General features: G+C 36.2%; 1 protein-coding gene across 2 annotated transcripts in view; it reads left to right on the plus strand.

Annotated features, from left to right (window-relative positions):
• fstl5 (follistatin-like 5) overlaps positions 1-19,588 on the plus strand; it is a 168,756-nt gene that overhangs the window by 75,803 nt on the left and 73,365 nt on the right. For both annotated transcript variants that reach the window (XM_053506475.1, XM_053506476.1), the window contains exons 5-6: positions 4,519-4,715; positions 6,453-6,573. In XM_053506475.1, coding sequence (XP_053362450.1) covers positions 4,519-4,715; positions 6,453-6,573 — 318 coding nt within the window. The remainder of the gene's footprint in view (positions 1-4,518; positions 4,716-6,452; positions 6,574-19,588) is intronic.

The following is a 19,588-nucleotide window of genomic DNA, read 5'->3' on the forward strand; positions in this document are numbered from 1 at the left end:
CGGTTTTCTCCATCAGCCCAAAGTTATATGGATTGGGCTGATTTTTTTTTTTTTTTTTTTCAAGATTGGGTGTGTTCTTTTGTCCTGCGATGGGTTGCGACCTCATCCTGGGTGTACCCTGATCATAAACAGTATTTGTAAGTGGTATACCTGATAGATGGATGAATAGATGGATAAAAAGTAATTGTCATGGTTAAAAAATAAAAATGAATTTGTATTGGTTTAAGAAAAACACTTTGGGATGTTCGGCCCATAACAGCACACCCTTGCATGTTAATTATTTTTATTTTTTTTACTATATATCACTTCATTGTTGCTTGTTTTAAGTAGAAATCATAACGCTCTTGTCTTTCATCACTAGTTGCATCACATGTCCCTATCACTGATTGTTACTCTGTTTAAGTCTTGCTAAATTCCCAACAGGACATTCGAGCAGCCAGAGCAGCATGACCTATTACCATACATCAGGTCACCCCTGGCCGCTGCACAACACTGCTCTGTATATTGCTGTCACAGACCTTCATTTATGCTGGAACACAGTCTGGGGTGAAACAGGGTTGTCGTCAGACACTGTGTTATTCATGGCAAGGCCAAAACACTCTCGTGCATCCTGATTGAGATGAGTCAGTGTGGAATGCACAATATCAGCGATTAAACTGTAATAAACAGCCTTGCATAAATTAATTCTTTTTCATATGGGTTTGAAGATAAGGCGTGTTTGTGTGGACTACACAGTGTGGTTATAGAAACGTTGAACAAAGTGAATAAAGGTTATTTGAAGATCATTTTTGAATACTTAGCATTTAAGTAAAATAGTGTGTGTGTGTGTGTGTGTGTGTGTGTGTGTGTGTGTGTGTGTGTCTTTAAATGATTGTATTTCAAATTTGAGAATTGCACTTAATACAGAAGGCAGGTGTTCTGTTGAAGTCCAACGATACTACAGTGTTTTCACCTTACCCGGTAATGCATTTTCCATAACAGCAGCTCTAAGAGTAGTGCTAATAATAAATAACTGTTAATAATAAATTAATGGGAAAAAAAAAACATGCTGTAATTGAACAATTTTTTATTTGGTAAAGATTTCTGCACGACTGCCTGCTTCATGTCTGAAACCCCGGCCTCCCAGGAACTACTGTAACACGTGGAAATGGTTTGGACCAAGGTCAGGACTGTACGGGGACGTGGCGATAACTCGTATTCTGCACGTTGGTGACAAGTGACCTGTCAATTTTCAAGGTTGAGGCGTTCCACTTGTCAAATGTTCACTGTAGTGGCCTCTGAGCAACTTTGAATAGGATCATTATTCACAAACTTACGGCCTTCTTTAAAACATTTGCACCGATCAAATGTTATACTGAGTCTCATCCCTGTACTGTGGTGAAGTTTTCTGTAAATGTCTGTTTGATTTGAACACAGAAATGTACAATGCTTAGTTTTCTAGTGCATTACTGTATGTTGGTTCTACTTGCTACATGTGTACACATAAATTAGTTAAATTACTGTGGCTTTGACCAGGCCGGTAATAAGAATGAATAAATGAATAAAAACAAATACCAAAAAGTAAAAGAAGGGGAAAAAATGCACAAGTGGATTTGCTATTTGTGTTTGTCTCTGCTTAAAAACATCCTCTATTAATAAAGTGTACAGCACAGTATAAACTGTATGTACTGTGTATAGTGCTGTATATTCAGTTAATGTTAACATTAAGCATTAGAATGGAGAAAAATGTGAACTTCAGAAGAATTTCAGAAACTGCTGGTGTGGAATGGACACGGTGAGAAAAATGAAAAAAAAAAAAAGTAGTAGATGGCAGTGGGTAGTTTGATTGATAGATGTGTTTGCAGAAACTTTTGTCAAATATGGTGTACAGAAGCACAATTCAGAATTTCTTGGATTCTTGGAACGACCCAGGTGTCACAAACCCTTTAAATCAGACAACATAACAACGTAAACAACATGAATTAACAAAACTAACTAACTAACTAAAAAAAAACAAATTTGCTGACTAGCTGAGACAAGACAGGTTTTTAATTTAACAGAAAAACTATGTTCTATACAAAAGAGACAACAATCTTCATCTGTTCTGATTGCTTTTTTTTTTTTTTTAAATGATATAAACTAAATTAAGAAATAATGGCTCTTGGCTGTTAAACCTAAATCGTGATTGAAAATGCTATGTGGTCTGTTCGGTCTGCGTTTTATCCCTTATAATGTGCCTTAAAGGAGCAACAGGTCTGGGCGGTCATTGTTCAATGGGAGCTGAAGACCATGTGAGGATTTCCCTTCCCACAGGAACCTGATGCTACAGCTCACACTCATGCACGCTATAACTGGGCAGCTGAAGACTGGAGGGGAGAAAAAAAAACAGGTTTCCAACAGTTAGATAATTGAATGAATGAGCACAGGTACAGCTGTTCCTATAAAAGTGGCTCTATATACTCTATGCTCACGAAGCAGGAGAAGATCGAGCAGTCATGTGAAGATGGACCCTGACAGCCTTGACGTTTGTCAGTGAAACCACTCACACAGTCCAAAGAGTCCAGCTGCTCCTCCTCTTCTATCACTCTTCATCTTTCTTTGTCTCTCCTCTTGCCTTTTCATTCACCCTCTCATGATCAGCCCTGAGGGAGAAAAAAAAAGAAAAAGCAGTGGCTCAAGCACTCCAAACTGAAAAGAAAAGAAAAGAAAAAAAAATTCTCCTGCTGTAGGTGATGAAACTGTTGCAGTCATTTTGAAGCCTCACTTGACAAGTCGCTCCGAAAACAGATTTTTCTAGCTGGGAGAACTGTTTGAAGTGCTTAACACCTTTATCATGGCTGATTTTGCTCGAATTACCCACAGTGCCTGTTTGTCACCCTCCGTCCGTCTGTGACTCATCAGACGTTTTGATCTTTCATGACAAGCACATTGTTCAAACTTATCTTAAGTATAGTAAAAAAAAAAAAAAAAACAATCTGACAAACTTTTTTTTCCTTCTTAATGTTGGTATACACAACATTCCCTACATACAGCTTCCCTTTGAGCTTCTGAACCATGTTTTGTGTGATGGTCATTCTAGTTTAAGGAGAAAATCATGGCAAAGGTAGGTTTTCAGTTAAGGGACGTAAAGGATCCCTGTACTTTATCGTAGACGCCGTATCTGTAAATTGTTAGGCAAGTAAGATAATATCAGCTGGAATATCCACAATATTGTCATATACATATATATATATATATATATAAAATGCTGATGTGTCATGAAATTTCTGTTGATTTAAGAGCCGTTTGAATGCATTTTTTGCAGTGCAGTGCTGTAAACAAACAGTTATCTGAAAGTTTGAATGCCTTAAGATTAAATGAACAGATGAACAAAGCCCAGGATCGAACCTGGAGCTGGGAGTCAGCAGCATTAGCCAGAATTCGGGACAGAGAATGTCATCTGAAGAGTTGAACCAACCCTTTCCATTCATCACATTTTGTACTGTGACATTCCTTAAGATTTTTTTTTTTTTTTTGCATATTCCTTTGTTAGGAGGTCGGAGTCCAAGTGCAGGGTCAGCCAATAAACTTTACTCACAACAGGGTTAAGGGCCTTTCACAAGGGCCAAACTGAGACAGCGTGGTTGAGTCAGTTTGGACTGCAGACCAGTAACCTGGAGTATTGAGTATAAATGCTGTTTTATTTACACCAAATATTATGAGTTTATTTTAAGTGATCTTTATGCACTTTTACAGATAAATGTTTTTAAAGGCATGTTTTCAAATGTTTTCTTTGCTTATGACTTTTACACAGTACCGTAAGTAAAACAGCTGTTAGGTTTTACTGAGTGTGCTGGAGAATATGGGCTCTCCTGGTTAACTCTGTTACACTCGCTCCTTTCTGTTTTCAAGAAGAAAAAAAAACAGGAACCTACATTAAGTTTTTTTTCCCATCTGAAAACTGGTCTGTCATGTAATACAGTATGTTGCGTTCTTTACAGGCGTGCAGATATTGTTCTGTTTTTATAACAAAAATTCTGTAATATGGTGACTTTTACACAGTACTGCATTGGCAATATATTTATGCTTAAATATTCCTAGTCCGAAAATATTCATCCCTGCACATGCAGTGTACAGTATGTACTGTAGTAGCAAATGTACAGTAGTTACCAGCTTATGGAATAGTACTTGATTCAGCACAATATTTAATATTAATATTTGCTTTTTTTGTTGAATTAATAAAAACTGTTTCCATTAATATTATACATATTAATTATACATATTATATATATATATATATATATATATATATATATATATATATATATATATATATATATAAATTTAATATAAAAATATTAACATATTTGTTTTACATTAAATGTGTAATTTTTATTATTTATTACTGATAGTTAAATTAACTGTTAATTAATATAATTGCATTGACTCTAGCACTCAACTGTTAACACTTTTTATAATAATTATAATAGTTTTAATTATTATACTACTACTACTAATAATAATAATAATCTTCATTTCTCATTTTTTGTCTCCCTACAGATGATGACTGTCACCTAGTCAGTTACAAGAAACTGAAGAGCAAGATGTTGAACCTTCATGCTCTTCGCTTCCTACCACCAGGAGCCGAGGAGAGCTATGAGAAGGACATGGAGATCAGGAAGTATGTAGTGGACCTGATGTTCAAGCGTTTCGATGCCGATGGGAGCAGACAAGTGGATAGCAGCGAGCTTTCACAGGTGCTTTATCAAACTATTATGAATCAAATTATTTGTTCTTTATATTATTATTATTATTATTATTATTATTATTATTAAATAGGTTCAGGGGGGTTAAAAAAAATTTCCCACCATCTACACCTTGTTACTGGAGATAAAAATTTCAATACAAAATTTATGTTGTAAAATAAAAGAGCCAATGTCCTTATTTAAATGAAGAGTCACTTTAGCTGTCATATCAACTTTACCTCCTATGACATCTTATGATGCCTGATAAGAGATGATGATAGACGTTGTGTCAGTTGTATTTCTATGAACATCTTTTTCCCCCCACAATCACATAACTGTTACATTTTTACTCTTGAAACTATTCTATTAAGAAATCTTTTTATGCAGTATATAGAGAAATAATGACGGTCGTCTAAATGAGTTCAAGTGAAATGGCTGAGAAGAGATAGAGGGGAAAAGGTCATCCTACACCAGCAAATTCACATGAATATGGTCCAGAATTAGATGCCCTCTGCGTTCTCCTTTCACTCGTCAGTCTGCTCGAATGAACAGTGGAGCTGAGATGCGGCGTCGTTGTGCGCCGCTTGCTGACTCTACCTTATTTACACTCTCCTGAATGAAGGTGATGGGGAAGCGAGTGCAAAGTGACCTTTTCATGCCCCTTCACTCTGAAAAGGTCAGCGCTGTGAGGGTTTCCCATTATATTAAAGAAGTGGGAAAAAAAGTCATTTTTGGAGTTTCATGATAGGAAAAACTAACATTCTACCTACCTATCTATTTGGTTACTTACCTGTTGATCTTTTTCTATTACAAAAAAGACATGATATTTATTTATTTTTATTGATTATTTAATTGACGTTTTTCTAGCAGATTGACTGCACTGCTGCCCGCACCTCGTGATCCTAATTAATGAGTTTATTGGTTTGTTTCTTCTTCTTCTTCTAATTATTATTATTATTACTATTATTATTATTATTATTATTATTATTATTATTACTACTATTATTATTATTATTATTATTATTATTATTATATACAAAGCATATGGCTCATTGTTCTTTAATTATACATTCGTCAGTGTTCCAAAAGACATCGTCCTGTGGACAATTCGGACCACTTGCGTAACCACTTCTGCTACTTCATCATGGACATAGAACAAAGAGCGAACGTACAATTCTGAGTGAAACTGAACAAATCTGCAATGTTTGACATGTTTATAGCGATGCTGTAATGAGTCGTTTGAGGTGTTTCGATTGGCACGTATGCTTCAAGAGCAGAAGATCATCACTGGACGATGACGAGAGATCAGCCAGAGCTTTAATGTGCTCAACCCCTGAAAACGTCAAAAGAAGTCGGCAGTGAATGTCAGATGACTTCATGTGGAGAATTGTTGACAAGTGACTAACTTGGGTGTACGGGTACGACCCTGAGAAGAAGTAACAGTCTTCAAGATTTCTAAACGGACTGTGTGTATATCATGTATATGTCATGATGATGATGATGATGATGATGATGTGCTCTAATTGGAAAATAATTCACTTTCTTTGTCAAACTTTAACTTTATGTCAGGCTATATGACGTGACCACTTTATATTTTTTATTCCTTACATGGTACGGGTATGAACAAGATACAATTTTAGAATGTCAGCGTAGAGCTGCAGGATATTTGTCTTTGTGTTATAACTCGGTTCCTGAGACAGCAGGACATTCATGCACTAACAGTCTCCTCTGCGTGTTACTCTCCTTCAGGTCATCAAACAAGAAGACTTGAGAAACACAGCATCGGAGTGCACGCTGTTTGACCTGCTCAAATACAACGATATGGATGACGACGAGCACCTGACGAGGGATGAGTTCTACACCGCTTTTGGTGGGTGTCGTCTTTCATTTCTTTTAGTTCTTTCAAAACACTTTACAGTTTGAAAGCTTTAAGCTTTAGAAGCAGTTTACTTCCACTTCTTGGAGAGCTTTCAGTCGAAAAAGGCAGCTTTCACTAAAAATACAGTGTCCTGCTCTGTATTTCAGTATTTATTGCATGCCTTATTGCTCAAGGCACATCTCAGGAAGCTTGACATCCAGCCATCTCAAAGGGATATACTTCAATTTTTCAATCCTTCACAAGAGATATAACTTACATGAAGTGATATTCTGAAGTCCAGCTTCTTGTTACATTTTTCAACTTATTTGTGCATCATGCCTAAGGTATCGGGCGCTACCTACAGGGATGGTGCATCCCATAGAGGTCCAGGTGTTATATGAAACAGCTTTCTCTAAATGACTATTCAGACACTTCTTCAGGGTTTATAACCTTTAAAATGGATTGGTGCTGAGCATGTCACTGCTCAAATGCTGCTTACTGTATGTAACAGCAGACAGATGCTGTTGTTTGAGTCGTTATTATTGTGAGTTGTTTTTTTTCATGCAAACATCTATAGTGGTCTCATATTTGCAAATATGACATAGATACAGTAAGAATCAATGTGGCTGGTGGTATGATTTAAAACAAAACAGTGTGTCGTAAAAAACGCTGGTTCATAAGAATAAATTTAGGAGAAAATATCTGGAAAGAAAACTATGATACTTGTTATACTACTGTATGACAGGAGCTCAAGTCCAAATAGGACTTTTGATAAAATGTCTTGTAAATGAAGGTGTAAAGCCAAATGACATTTTAAGAAGACTTCAAGTATAGGACAGTGAGGAGCCATTTAAATGGTGCAAACGTTTTTAAAATGAACTTTGTACATTGATCCCAGTCAAGGTTTCTCTGAGCCTACTTGGAATCCTTGGAAATTGACACATATTGTAACTTGTCTCCAAATCTGTCTGTGGGAACTATACTGTACACACATTCATTCAGCAACAGGAATTCTGGCTGGGAGTTATTCTCACATGCCTCGTACAGTCCTAATTGGGCTATTAAAGGAGTTCCTGGGAGGCCAGCGTTTCAGACATGAAAACTTTTTATCAATCCAAGTGAAGCGCTGAGATTAGTGTAGCAGGGAATTATACAGAGGAATAAAGGGAGTTTCTGCTCTGTTATTCTGCACAATCAAAATCAAACGTTTGACTTGAGCAACGCTCATGTAATAAACATAATTATTTAAAATAATATTTTGCTGGACCCACAGCACTCTAGTGACAATGTTGACTTCGTTGAGCAATCCATTAACCACACCTTAGCTTCTACTGACTCTATAAATTCTGCTATTTGTTTTCCATATCGTTCTAAAATGTAATTATATTATATAAAAATATATCAATGTACCAAAACATACTAAAGTTATATAAAGCATGTTTTTAGTAAGTTGATATATGTTTATATATTATTATTTTAGATCATTAGAAAGAAAAATTTTTCTTACTGTGGGTAAGACACTAATTTTTATTATTTATTTTTGTATAATGTAACCAGGACGAAAAGATCAAAATGTACCGAAATGAGGTTCATTATGTGACTCATACTAAAAAGCCGAAATTACAGAGCTTGGCTAATGCATTAAAGCAGCAATCATAAAACATGTGCCATATTTCTTTTCAGCATACTTGATTTAATAGGTGCATTTTCTGCTATGAGAAAAGAGGACGAAAATAACCCAAGTCACGCGGTCACCTTGAAATGGAAGAAATATTAGAAATATGAGTATTTTCCCACCAGAACTATTTCTTTATTACTAATGTAAAGTGTAGACTGCTGAGATAAACAGTTTACATCATATTTATTAGTCAGAAAAAATATGTGTGTGCGCCTATATATATATATATATATATATATATATATATATATATATATATATATATATATATTGTATGTGTGTGCATGTGTGGGTCCAGAGCGGCTTTACCGGTTTCACTGAATCAGTCCAGGAGCACAATGATAGAAAATAACTTTCCTGTAAAGCTATCCTAATGGTAAATAATCCTAATTTCAAAAAATTCTTAACAAAACAGTGAAAAACAGTGGAAAACTCTGCTACAAAATGATCCTACAAAAGCTCTGAGACAAAATGATGTCTGGGAGTCCCCTCGCGATTTAAAGGTGCAGAGACAACACTGTTACATTTCAGAGTAAGATTATTTTCCTCAATCGCGGTTAGGGTTTCTGGCCATATTATGGCAGTCTGGGCAAAGGGGCCAGATTTAGTCAACTGGATTGGTAAGCTTTACATTGTATATTCATGTCAAAGGTGTACAAGACTCACTTTGTCGGACTTAAGAACAAATCCGACTTAAGAACTCCCGGAACGGAAATCTTGTTCATAAGTCGGAGACAGTGTGTATACTACTTTGTGACAATGACCATTGTTATAAGTGCTATAGTAATGTAATTTAATTGACTTGAGCTTCCTAGTAAATGGCATGGTGGCATTAGGAAATCACACCAAAACAGGTTTAATAAATAATTTAAAAAAATGATTTACAGATTTCCATCCTTTAGGCATTTCCCATTAAAAACTCTTATGGTGTACTGTAAGTGTAATAAGGGGCGGCATGGTGGTGTAGTGGTTAGCACTGTCGTATTGCAACTACAGGGTCTGGGTTCAATTCCCAGCCAGATTCGATTTCCGCCTCTGTGCGAATGGAGTTTGCATGTTCACCCCATGATTGGTGGGTTTCCTCCGGGTAAACAGGTTTCCGCTCACAGTTTAAAGACCTGCAAATTAGGCTAAATTCCGAGGGGGTCTGTAGCCTATCCCGGGAGATTCATATCTGAGAGTGTACCCCTCATACAGTAAGTCCTAAGTCTCCTGGTATGGCTACAGGCCCTCTCGACCCTGTATACAGAATAAGGCAGTACAGACAATAACGATGAATTTGCAAGTACTGTATTTTAGTAAGGGCTTAAAATGAGTAAAAATGTCTTAAAATATCTAGGCTTAATAATCATATAATTAGTTTAAAGGAAATACAGTACAAGATACATTCAGCTAAACTTTATTTTTTCATTTTTGCAGTACACATTGCTGCTGCAAGTAGCAATCTTTGAATATTCCCAGCACCACTTTGCACACAGGCTGTAATACTCCATTACTGCTCTAATGGCTCCTCTACACTTTTTTCTTTTTTATGATTGATCTTTTATCCATGTTTGCTGCAGTTTTCTCACTTTTTCATCTCTCTCTCTCTCTGATCATCTCATTCCCCTTACCTCATTCGCTTTTTTTTTAGTTTTGTCATTTGCTAACGTTTTACACTTACAGTTGAATCAATATCCACTTTAATCTACTTTGTATTCTAATAAGTTCTAATACATTCTAATTTAGTTACTAACAAGAAATTAGGAAAAAATTTTATTTTATCTATTTAAATTTTTATTTTGACCACAAATTGCATCCCATATCAACCTGTGTGCATAACTCCCTCTCTAAAAGGCATTCTGAACATGTGTGTGTGTGTCTGTTTGTGTGTGTCTATGCGGAGGAACCCTTGAGGCGAAGCACTTCAATGAAAAAAAGAGCACATTATTCTGTGCTTCATATATTTTCCAAGTTATTTTTCCAGTTTTCTTTCAAAGCCGAGCTTCAAATGAAAAGGAGATTTTGTGTCAACAGGTTGTCTTAAAGAAGATTCATCGTTTTCTAGATCTTCTCCTCCTTTCTTCTCTCTGGAGAATGGCCTTCGCGAAACTGGATAGTTTATAGCAGTGGAAATCACACAGAAAACATATTGAAACAGTTTATTGATTTATACGATTATCCAGTACATTAGACCTCGATATTTGGCTTGAAACATGTTAGGTATAATCATTGGTTTGTCATTTCAGAACCACATTTGATGCTTGTCAATAGGACGCTTTTACCCACTTTTCATTTCAGCTATTTCTCAACGTTCATCTACTGTTCAGCTCATATTCTTGTCTTATACCCAACAATCCAGACAGTGAAGGCTATCCTCTGAGATGCATGTACAGTACGCCCGGAAGAAAATGTATTTCTTTTTATTTTTTTATCCTGTGATTATTTTTTATTTTTTTGGTTTTGCAGCTTAAGTCATAGTGATACTTGTATAACAACAAAATTATAGTATTTTTTTCCAAGAATTATTAAAAATCGTTAATAAACTCCTTACATAGCAATATAATATTACTGGATTAAAATACTAATAAAATACTAATTCATGTATTAATAACTTAATAATTAAAAATTATAATCTTTATAATAAGTAGAGTTTATTATTATTATTATTATTATTATTATTATTATTATCATCATCTTAATTAGCTTATAAAAATGGTATATTCTAAAAGTTATATTCTTGCTCTCTATTCTCTAAATACATATATCCTGTAATTATATATATATATATATATATAAATATATATATATATATATAAATATATATATATATATATATATAATATGAAACTGTCACATATTAAATAGTGTATATAAACTATTGAATATGTGACACTTTCATTTTATGTATTTATATGATATATACGTATTGCACTTGCCAATTCATGTGTAAAATGATTCCTCATTCTTACAGAGCAACTCTTTTACAATTTGAGCTGTGGAATACAGAATGTCGATGCCATTAGGGAATCAAAAAATCAATTGCTCGACTAGATGTGCCCGCGACTTCGTTCGTGTGGAATCTTATTGCGGAAGAGTGTTTTAAAAAATGTTCAGTACAGTGCCATCTGCTGAATTTTGAAATAAACAAAAAATTTTATGTGTGAGGTCGTGTTTATTCAATAGATTTCAATCGCACACTCATAAGCACATATTTAAAAATGCACAGCGCTATCTGTTGAATTTTAAGATGAACTAAAGATATTTGAATATATTTTATCAAAAAATATTTGTATTATTATTTTTTATAATATAATATATTCAATCAATTCAATTCAATTTTATTTGTTTAGCGCTTTAAACAATTGTCATTCTCGCAAAGCAGCTTTACACAATTAAAAGAATTATGGGAGTAAATTTTATTAATATTATATATATATTTTTTTATATAAGGGCATTTTTCATTTAAATTTAAAATTAGCATATCTTCTCTTTCCGCGAGGCGTTGCAGTAAAACAAGCTTGGCTCAATAAACCCCTTTAAAATTTGTTTAGTAGTTTTTCACGTGATCCATGCACAAACAAACAGACAAACCATCTTGATGTGTTCTATTACTCATCCTACCTCATCCCAAATATCACTAAAGTACAGACACGCTAACTTTATAGTATTATTATATGTATAGTAGAACATGTGATACTGTACTGTATATACAGTATACAGTATACGAAAAGTAAACTCTGTCCACCTGTATATTAGTATGCTTGTGTTTAACTCAGTAGGATATTGAAATAAATTATAAAAGTGAATCTGAGAAGAGTGTGTGTGCCTGTTTAACAATAATATGTCAGATTATTAGGGTCTTTAAAGCTTGATTAGATGCATCGTTGTTTGTTCAATTTAATCCTATTGGTATAATATAATAAGGAGATTTGTTTCTATAGTTCAAATGCTGTTCTTGCAACATGGAAAGCTGAGCTAAAAAAGCTCTAAGAGCTTCAAACGAGCACTTCCTGTGATTTTTCTGAAATTGTCCCATGTCGTAATAACTAACAAGGCCATTTCAGCCAACCAGAGAGCACTGCTATTTATTTCAGGCTCCATTTACCCCCAGTGTTAACCTTCTTTGTGGGTGATTGGATCATAAGTAGACAGCTTTAAGCACAGGTGTGAACGAGGTCCGAAGTGCTTCCAAGACAAATCGTGCTCAGATCACTCACCACATGTTCAGAAGTAGAATGGGACATTTATGACCACATTTCTGGTGTAAATGTGAATGCGGCTGCATTTGTCTCAGATCCATCAAATCGACAGCCTCATTGTCCTAGCTGGAAAATCCGAAATCGATCAGGTTTAAAAATCATGCTGAACAGCAGAGCTCTCCTCCTCTGGGCTAACAGATAAAGGTGATGCTGAAACAGCGGGGATGGAACTAGTTGCTTTAATTAGCTTCTCACATTGTTACACGTCTCATTCTTTTATATGATCACACATGGTCACTGGAGACACGTTTATGAGGCCTGGTGTGAAGTGCTATGTGTTTAGCACTGTCCACTTGTGAGCAAATCAGTTTCTAGCGCGGTTGTGAACAGGGTATTAAAAATCATGCTGATTCCAAGTTCCTCTCAAAAGTAAAGAACTTTAATAAAAGTCTTAAGCAACAGTATAGAAACTTGATTAAAAGTTTTAGAGACAGGCTGGAAAGTGCCTGAAGCTACAATTTAAAAATTAGTTGTTTATATATTTAATCTGATTTAACCATGTTGGATTTTTTGCCCTTTGCATGTTCTCCCTGTGCTTGGTGGGTTTCCCTCCAGGTACTCCGGTTTCCTTCCACAGTCCAATAACATGCAGATTAGGCTAATTGGGTCTCCAGGGTGTACCCTGATCTGTGCCCTAAGCCTTCTAGGATAGGCTCCAGGCCCTCGCGACCGTGAAGACAGGATAAAGTGGTATAGAAGATGAGTGAGTGAGTGATTTTTTGCCTGGTTGTAGTTTTATAAACGAGATTTATCTTACCCGCTCCTACATTCACTCGTAATTTGTCAAAATCATTTGATAAAATCAAGGAAGTGATGAAAGGAAAGTTGTCTTCCAGACCGCTTTTTCAGTAATTAACTTGATAAACTTCTCTTTTCAGGAAAAGTTCAAGGATTCTTGAGTCTAGTGACTGTTGTAGTATGAACCCCTGACATTCAGCCGAGGCTCCAATGAGTTTGAACGGTTGTTGGGAGTGGTACCGGTGGGTTCACTCAATTTTTCGTGTGGATTTGCTTTAGTAGTTGTTTCATGTGATTTTGTTCTTGTTGCAATTGCATCTCTTCCATCCCAACCTGATACAAGACAGTATTCATGGAAAGCATCGGTTCATGGCTGGGTGTGGCATCTTCAGACAGATTCTTGAAAAAACAAAAGGAAAACATGAAGCCCTTTTCCATGGTACTCCACATTTCATTGCCATTTTTATTACCAAGTGACCCAAACTATAAGCTACCCTTCTTGCTTAGATAACAAAGGTCATCTCATGCCTTCCCACTGGTTATAAGACCAGGACATAGATAGAGCTGGTGTAATAGAAACCAGTTTCCATTAGAAACTGTTCTTTCACAGTTAAATTTTTTATTTACTTATCAACTCTGAGTGTTATCACACTATTTATAATTCACATACAGTGCAGTACCAACCAGAAGTAAAACATGACTTAAAGTGAGATCAAAAACACTGAGCTTCCTCCTACAGTAACAACATAAAAGCCATGCAAGTTACAGTAACTGCTATTGTACTTTAACTATAGAACATCTGGGTGTTATTACAAGTTTTGCAACATATGTACTTTAGGCTCTGTAATATACGGCATATTATTCCCAATCAGACATTAATTCATGGGTGTATTGCTGATGCAGTGCACCTGAATGTACTTCGCCCCTTATTTTCTACTTGTGTGCAAAATGAATGACAGCATTCTCTGGTTAAAATTTATAAATGATTTAATAAGCATTTAACGAGGGAATCATAAGTAAAACATATATCATGCAAGAGAAGACATAAAAACACAAATAGTATGGTTTAAATTGGCGTAGTAATATTTGTGGTGTTGAATGATCAACTCCTGCATTAGATACTGTAATCCCACAGCCTCTGAGCAGCACGGGAATATGCAGTAGCTGTGTTGCTAGCTAACATTAATTAATTAATTATAATAAAAAAAGACTGCAAATTAGTTTTTAATTTTTTCGAAACAATGAAAGGTGTGTAGGTCTAGCGACAAGGTCTTGCGATGCACATAGGCGCCCATCATACAGCAGGACTCAGAGTACACCCAAAAACATGACCTCCTAAACCGTCAATCAATTCAATATGCAGCTTGTAGAACCCAAGGCTCTGCAAAAGAGTAACGCAAAAGTACTTACATCAAACAAACAATACAACAAATTAAATACAGTAAGTGACTAAGTACTGTTCACTTGAAACCAAAATTCTTAGCAAAATTCATTATTCTTTACTTCTAAACCAAGAGGGCAATAGTTAAATCAATAGCTTTTAATAAATACAACAGCAGATCCTTTTATTTTAGAAACTGTTGATCTTTAGGTAATCACACCAAAACAGTCTCTAAGGTTTAACAAATTTGAAATAAATGATTTACAGATTTCCATCCTTTAGGCATTCCCCTTGAAAATCTCTCATGGTGTACTGTAAGTGTAATAAGGGGCGGTATGGTGGTGTGGTGGTTGGCACTGTTGCCTTGCACCTCCAGGGCCCGAGTTTAATTACCGTCTCCTGTCTCTGTGTGCATGTTGTCCCTGTGCTTGGTGGGTTTCCTCCAACAGTCCAAAGACCTGCAGATTAAGCTAATTGGCTTTTCCAAATTGCCCGTAGTTTGTGTGTCCTGTGATGGGTTGGCACTCTGTCCAGGGTGTACACAACCCGAGTTTCCTATGCCTTTTACTATTCCTAATAGGGGATGAAGTGGTACAGTATAGAAGATGATTAAAAAGAATTGTGAAAAATGTTCAGAGAAAAGTGTCCAGAAATCACACAGCAACAGCAGGGTCATTAAGACATAGAGGCTGCACTGGAAAGGAGTTTGTAGGAATAGGAATGTTTGTATGTACAGTAATACAATAATTAAAGTGGCTAGTATCACCATTGATCATTTGGCATCACCATTTGAAGAGAACCATCTTAAGAATGTTTCTTTTAAATAGGTACAATTATTGGCACCCTCATCTCACTTGCCCAGTGGGTCAGGAACTTTCAGGATATCGTTATGTCATGGAAATTACTCAGATATGCCAAAAGGTTGTTTTTACTCGATACGCTAGTTTTTTTATCTTCCTTTACAGTTTAAGGTTTAGACCCTTGTATGATGATGACAAGGTGTAACTGACTATCCAGGTGGGAAAGAATAGATATACACCTCAAAGCACACATACATCATACAGTATCTAATATGTTAATATGGACAAAGTTGTCTGTATTTATCTCCACATAACAAAAGATGCCTTAAGCCTTAACATTATTTTTTTTACTCAGTCTGTTAAATATTAAAATGTGATCTGCTGTGACTGGGGAGATGCCATGAATAATTCAGTTTTTACACCCTTCCATACACACAAAATTCATCTCAGTATAATCAGTTTTCCCAGAGGTGTTCAGTACAACTGCTAAAACTTAACTGCATTTTAATTGTGTAATAAACTATCATATGAAAGGCATCCATTTTTCTTTATGACATGGATCCCTGTTTAGATTTCTTCGCGCCCAAATCCTATTTGGATCACATCTAATCTGAGCGGATCGAGTGAAGAGAAGATGAAATGAACATGTAGTAAACATGTGCGTAGGTAATCAACATTGATCCGGTTGGCTTTGTGTAAGTGACTGAATCAAGATGGTGTGGTATGGTGAAGCGCACAAGTCTGTGTTGGAGCTATTGATTCCAGCCCATGATGGAGAGTGACAGACCATGAGGGCATGAAACGGTTCAGTTTGCAGACTCTCAGCCTCCCGTGGGCTTCAGGAGGAGCCAGAGATTTCACATGAGATTCGTGGAAAGAGAAAGCAGAAAAAGTAGTAGAGGCTAGAAAAGCAGTTTTCCTCAGACACCAGTGGCAAGTATGAGGAGTATCAAAAATGGAGGAAAAAGTAAAACATGTAATTGATTGCGCAATTTATATTGACTTAAACACAACAATATTCAGTTTATAAGAGCTGAACAAAAGTAAAAATACATTTTTTTGCATGAATTCAAACATATTTAGTATTAAATATTACAAGATTACAATAAACTAAATATGCCAGAAAAGCCACACACGCTAATATTTGATTTGACTTGATGTGGCCGGGTCATGTGTGTAAATGATTCCTCAGGCTCAATGAGTCACTTTTTCAGTTCCTGGAATATTCCCACACCATCAGGAATGGAAAACTCTGCCTCCGAGTGACGCCGTGGTGAAGTGCTCGCCCTATCATCAGGAGATCGCTGGTTCGATTCCCGGGTGATGCTGTAACCTCTCGCAGCCGGAGGTCTAGAGAGAGCTGATTGGCCGAGCTCTCTCAGAGGGGAGGGATGCGAAGTACTTAGTGCTCCCACGTTAATGACGGCTCTACAGCTGTGATTACGGCTCTGACTGAAGTCTTCTGTAAATCAGTTTGACATTTTTTTTCATAATAGATTTTGTAGTTTAACGCAGTTACTCTGTGTAACAATGTTTTACTTGCTGTCTTACACAATGAACGTTGTTTTGATCAAGCTGTTGTTTTAGGCGCTACAGTAAAGCAGACATGCCGTATGCATAATATATTGCATTCATAAATGGTATAAACACCAGATGTTGAATGATAAACAACGCAGAAACTGCTGAGAATATAGATATGGATATTGTTCATGGAGTTCTAAAAGATACTAAAACAGTGGGATAACAAAAATCCGATTGTTATAAAAATCACACACGGATGATGATGAGGTTCCTGTTTGCTGAGTGTCATAAAGCTCGAATCCCAGACCTTCCGATACGTAGCCCAGTAATCCACAGACTTAACCGTTTGAGCCAGCACCGTCCAGAAATCTTTGGATAATAAATGGCGTTTGTAGAACTCTTGTATAAAAGCAATATCACACTCACACTTGATGTATTGTGCTGTTGTACTGAATATCAGCACGGCTGTGATATGTTTAGTACTTACTGCAGGCTGTGCCTTTGTGCTTGCAACAACATCACAGTCGTGCTGATATTCAGCACAACAGCATAACCCATATATGTGTGTTCTTCTGATTATTAAATATTAAAGATTATATTATTATTATTATTATTATTATTATTATTATTAAGTATTACCGGTAAAATGCAACCAAAATAAAGTTAATAGTAGATAAATAAAATTTGTATCAGTTAAAATATTATAAAAATTAATATTACCTACTTGATAGACAAAGTGCTACAGTATGTCTCACTTTGTTTGCTTTTTTTTTTATATAAATACAACTGAGTCCTGATTAAAAGAAAGATTTTTTAGTTAATTTTGTCAAACAACAGCAAAAAAGTTACATATTGTAAAAAATTTTTTTTGGAAAAGCTTCTAATTCTGTCCCTATAGACTCACTTGAGACAGGCTTTTGTTATTTTGAATACACAGCTCCTATATAATGTTAAACTTTCAAAAAAAAATGATACTGAATGAGAGACAGACTGCAAGTAAAATGCCTTATAGGGCTGCACAGAATAAAGTAAAAAAATGCAATTTACAATAAACTTGTAGGAAGATGTGATAACGATACGCGATGTAATAAATGAAAGATGAATGTGTGCAGTTTAAAGTTTCCAGTTGATGAAATCGTCGTCCTAATGGCCAGGTGCTGGAGGATCACAGCGCGGCACGGAGCCACTGGCGGTGTGAGGCTCAGCATTGTATGAAATTGCCATTTGTGGTTTGACATGGCAGGTGATTGAGGTGGTTGGGTCTGTGCAGGAAGAGATCATCTTTTCTTTTTTTTTCACTGTTAAGAAACTAGTCTTAGGCTGCCCTGAAAAACAGGTACAGTTCAGGTTTCAGATGATGAACAATATTACCCATCCTTACTGGAACAAATATCACCAAAAGGCTGGCATTCATTTTGTGCACAATTTATTATTATGAATGACAAAACTGTATCATTTACATTATAACAATTTGTAAATGATGAGCATGTAGACAAACACACACACACACATACTGTACACACACACCAGCCACTTCATTAGCAACACATTGCTAGAACTGGGTTGGACCACGCTTGCCTTTGGAACTGCCTTAATTCTTCATGGCATGGATTCAACAAGGTGCTGCAAACATTCTTTACACATTTTGGAGATTCTGATTTTCCATATTGACATAAACGCATCATGCAGATTTGTTTCCTGCACATCCATGAGGTGAATCTCCTGTTTCACATCCACGAAGCCACTCTATTGGATTGAGGTCTGGTGACTGTGGTGACACTTGAGTGACCTCATTGTGATGTTTAAAAAAAACGGTGGACATGGTCAGCAATAATACTCAGTAGGTACAGTAGGCTGTAGCATTAGTGGCTCAGAATGTGCCGAGAAAATATCCAGGACCATCACACCACCAGCAGCACCCTAAATGGTTGGTACAAGGCTTTAATACTGTTTACGCCAAATTCTGACCTGATCATCCGTATGTCACAGCAGAACTCAAGACTCATCAGACATGTTTCCAGTCTTCCGTTGACCCATTTTGTTGAGCCCATGTGTATCCTCAGTTTCATATGCTTAGCTGACAGGAGCGGCACCCGGCTTGGTCTTCTGCGCCTTTAACCCATCTGCTTCAAAGCTTGATGTGTTGTGGTATCAGACATACAGTACTTGGTTGTAACAAGATGTTATTCGAGTTCCTGTTGCCTTTCTATCAGCTCGAACCAGTCTGGTCACTCTGACCTCTGGCATCAACAAGGCATTTCCAGCCATGCAACTGCCACTCGCTGGATATTTTCTCTATTTTAGACCATTCTGAAAAAGGAGATGGTTGTGTGCAGAAATGCCTGTAGATCAGCATTTTGGGAAATTTTCGGTCACCAAAACCATGCCATGTTTGAAGTCACTTAAATCAGCTTTCTTACCCAATCTGATACTCAGTTTGAACTTCAGCAGATTTGTCTTGACGATAATCTGCCATGTGATGAGCCGTGTTAACAAGTAGGTGCGTCTAATACAGTGGCCGATATCTATATTGCACCAATAAATTAATAAATAAATACAAATGGGTAGCAAGGAATACAGTTTAAGGTAATTATGGAACAGAATACAGCCTTTGTCTGAATACTGAGTTTTTCTGCATTTCTATGATCACTGTGCTAACCTTAAGACT

Source organism: Clarias gariepinus, chromosome 10 (genome assembly GCF_024256425.1).
Source record: "Clarias gariepinus isolate MV-2021 ecotype Netherlands chromosome 10, CGAR_prim_01v2, whole genome shotgun sequence".
NCBI classification, from domain to species: Eukaryota; Metazoa; Chordata; class Actinopteri; order Siluriformes; family Clariidae; genus Clarias; species Clarias gariepinus.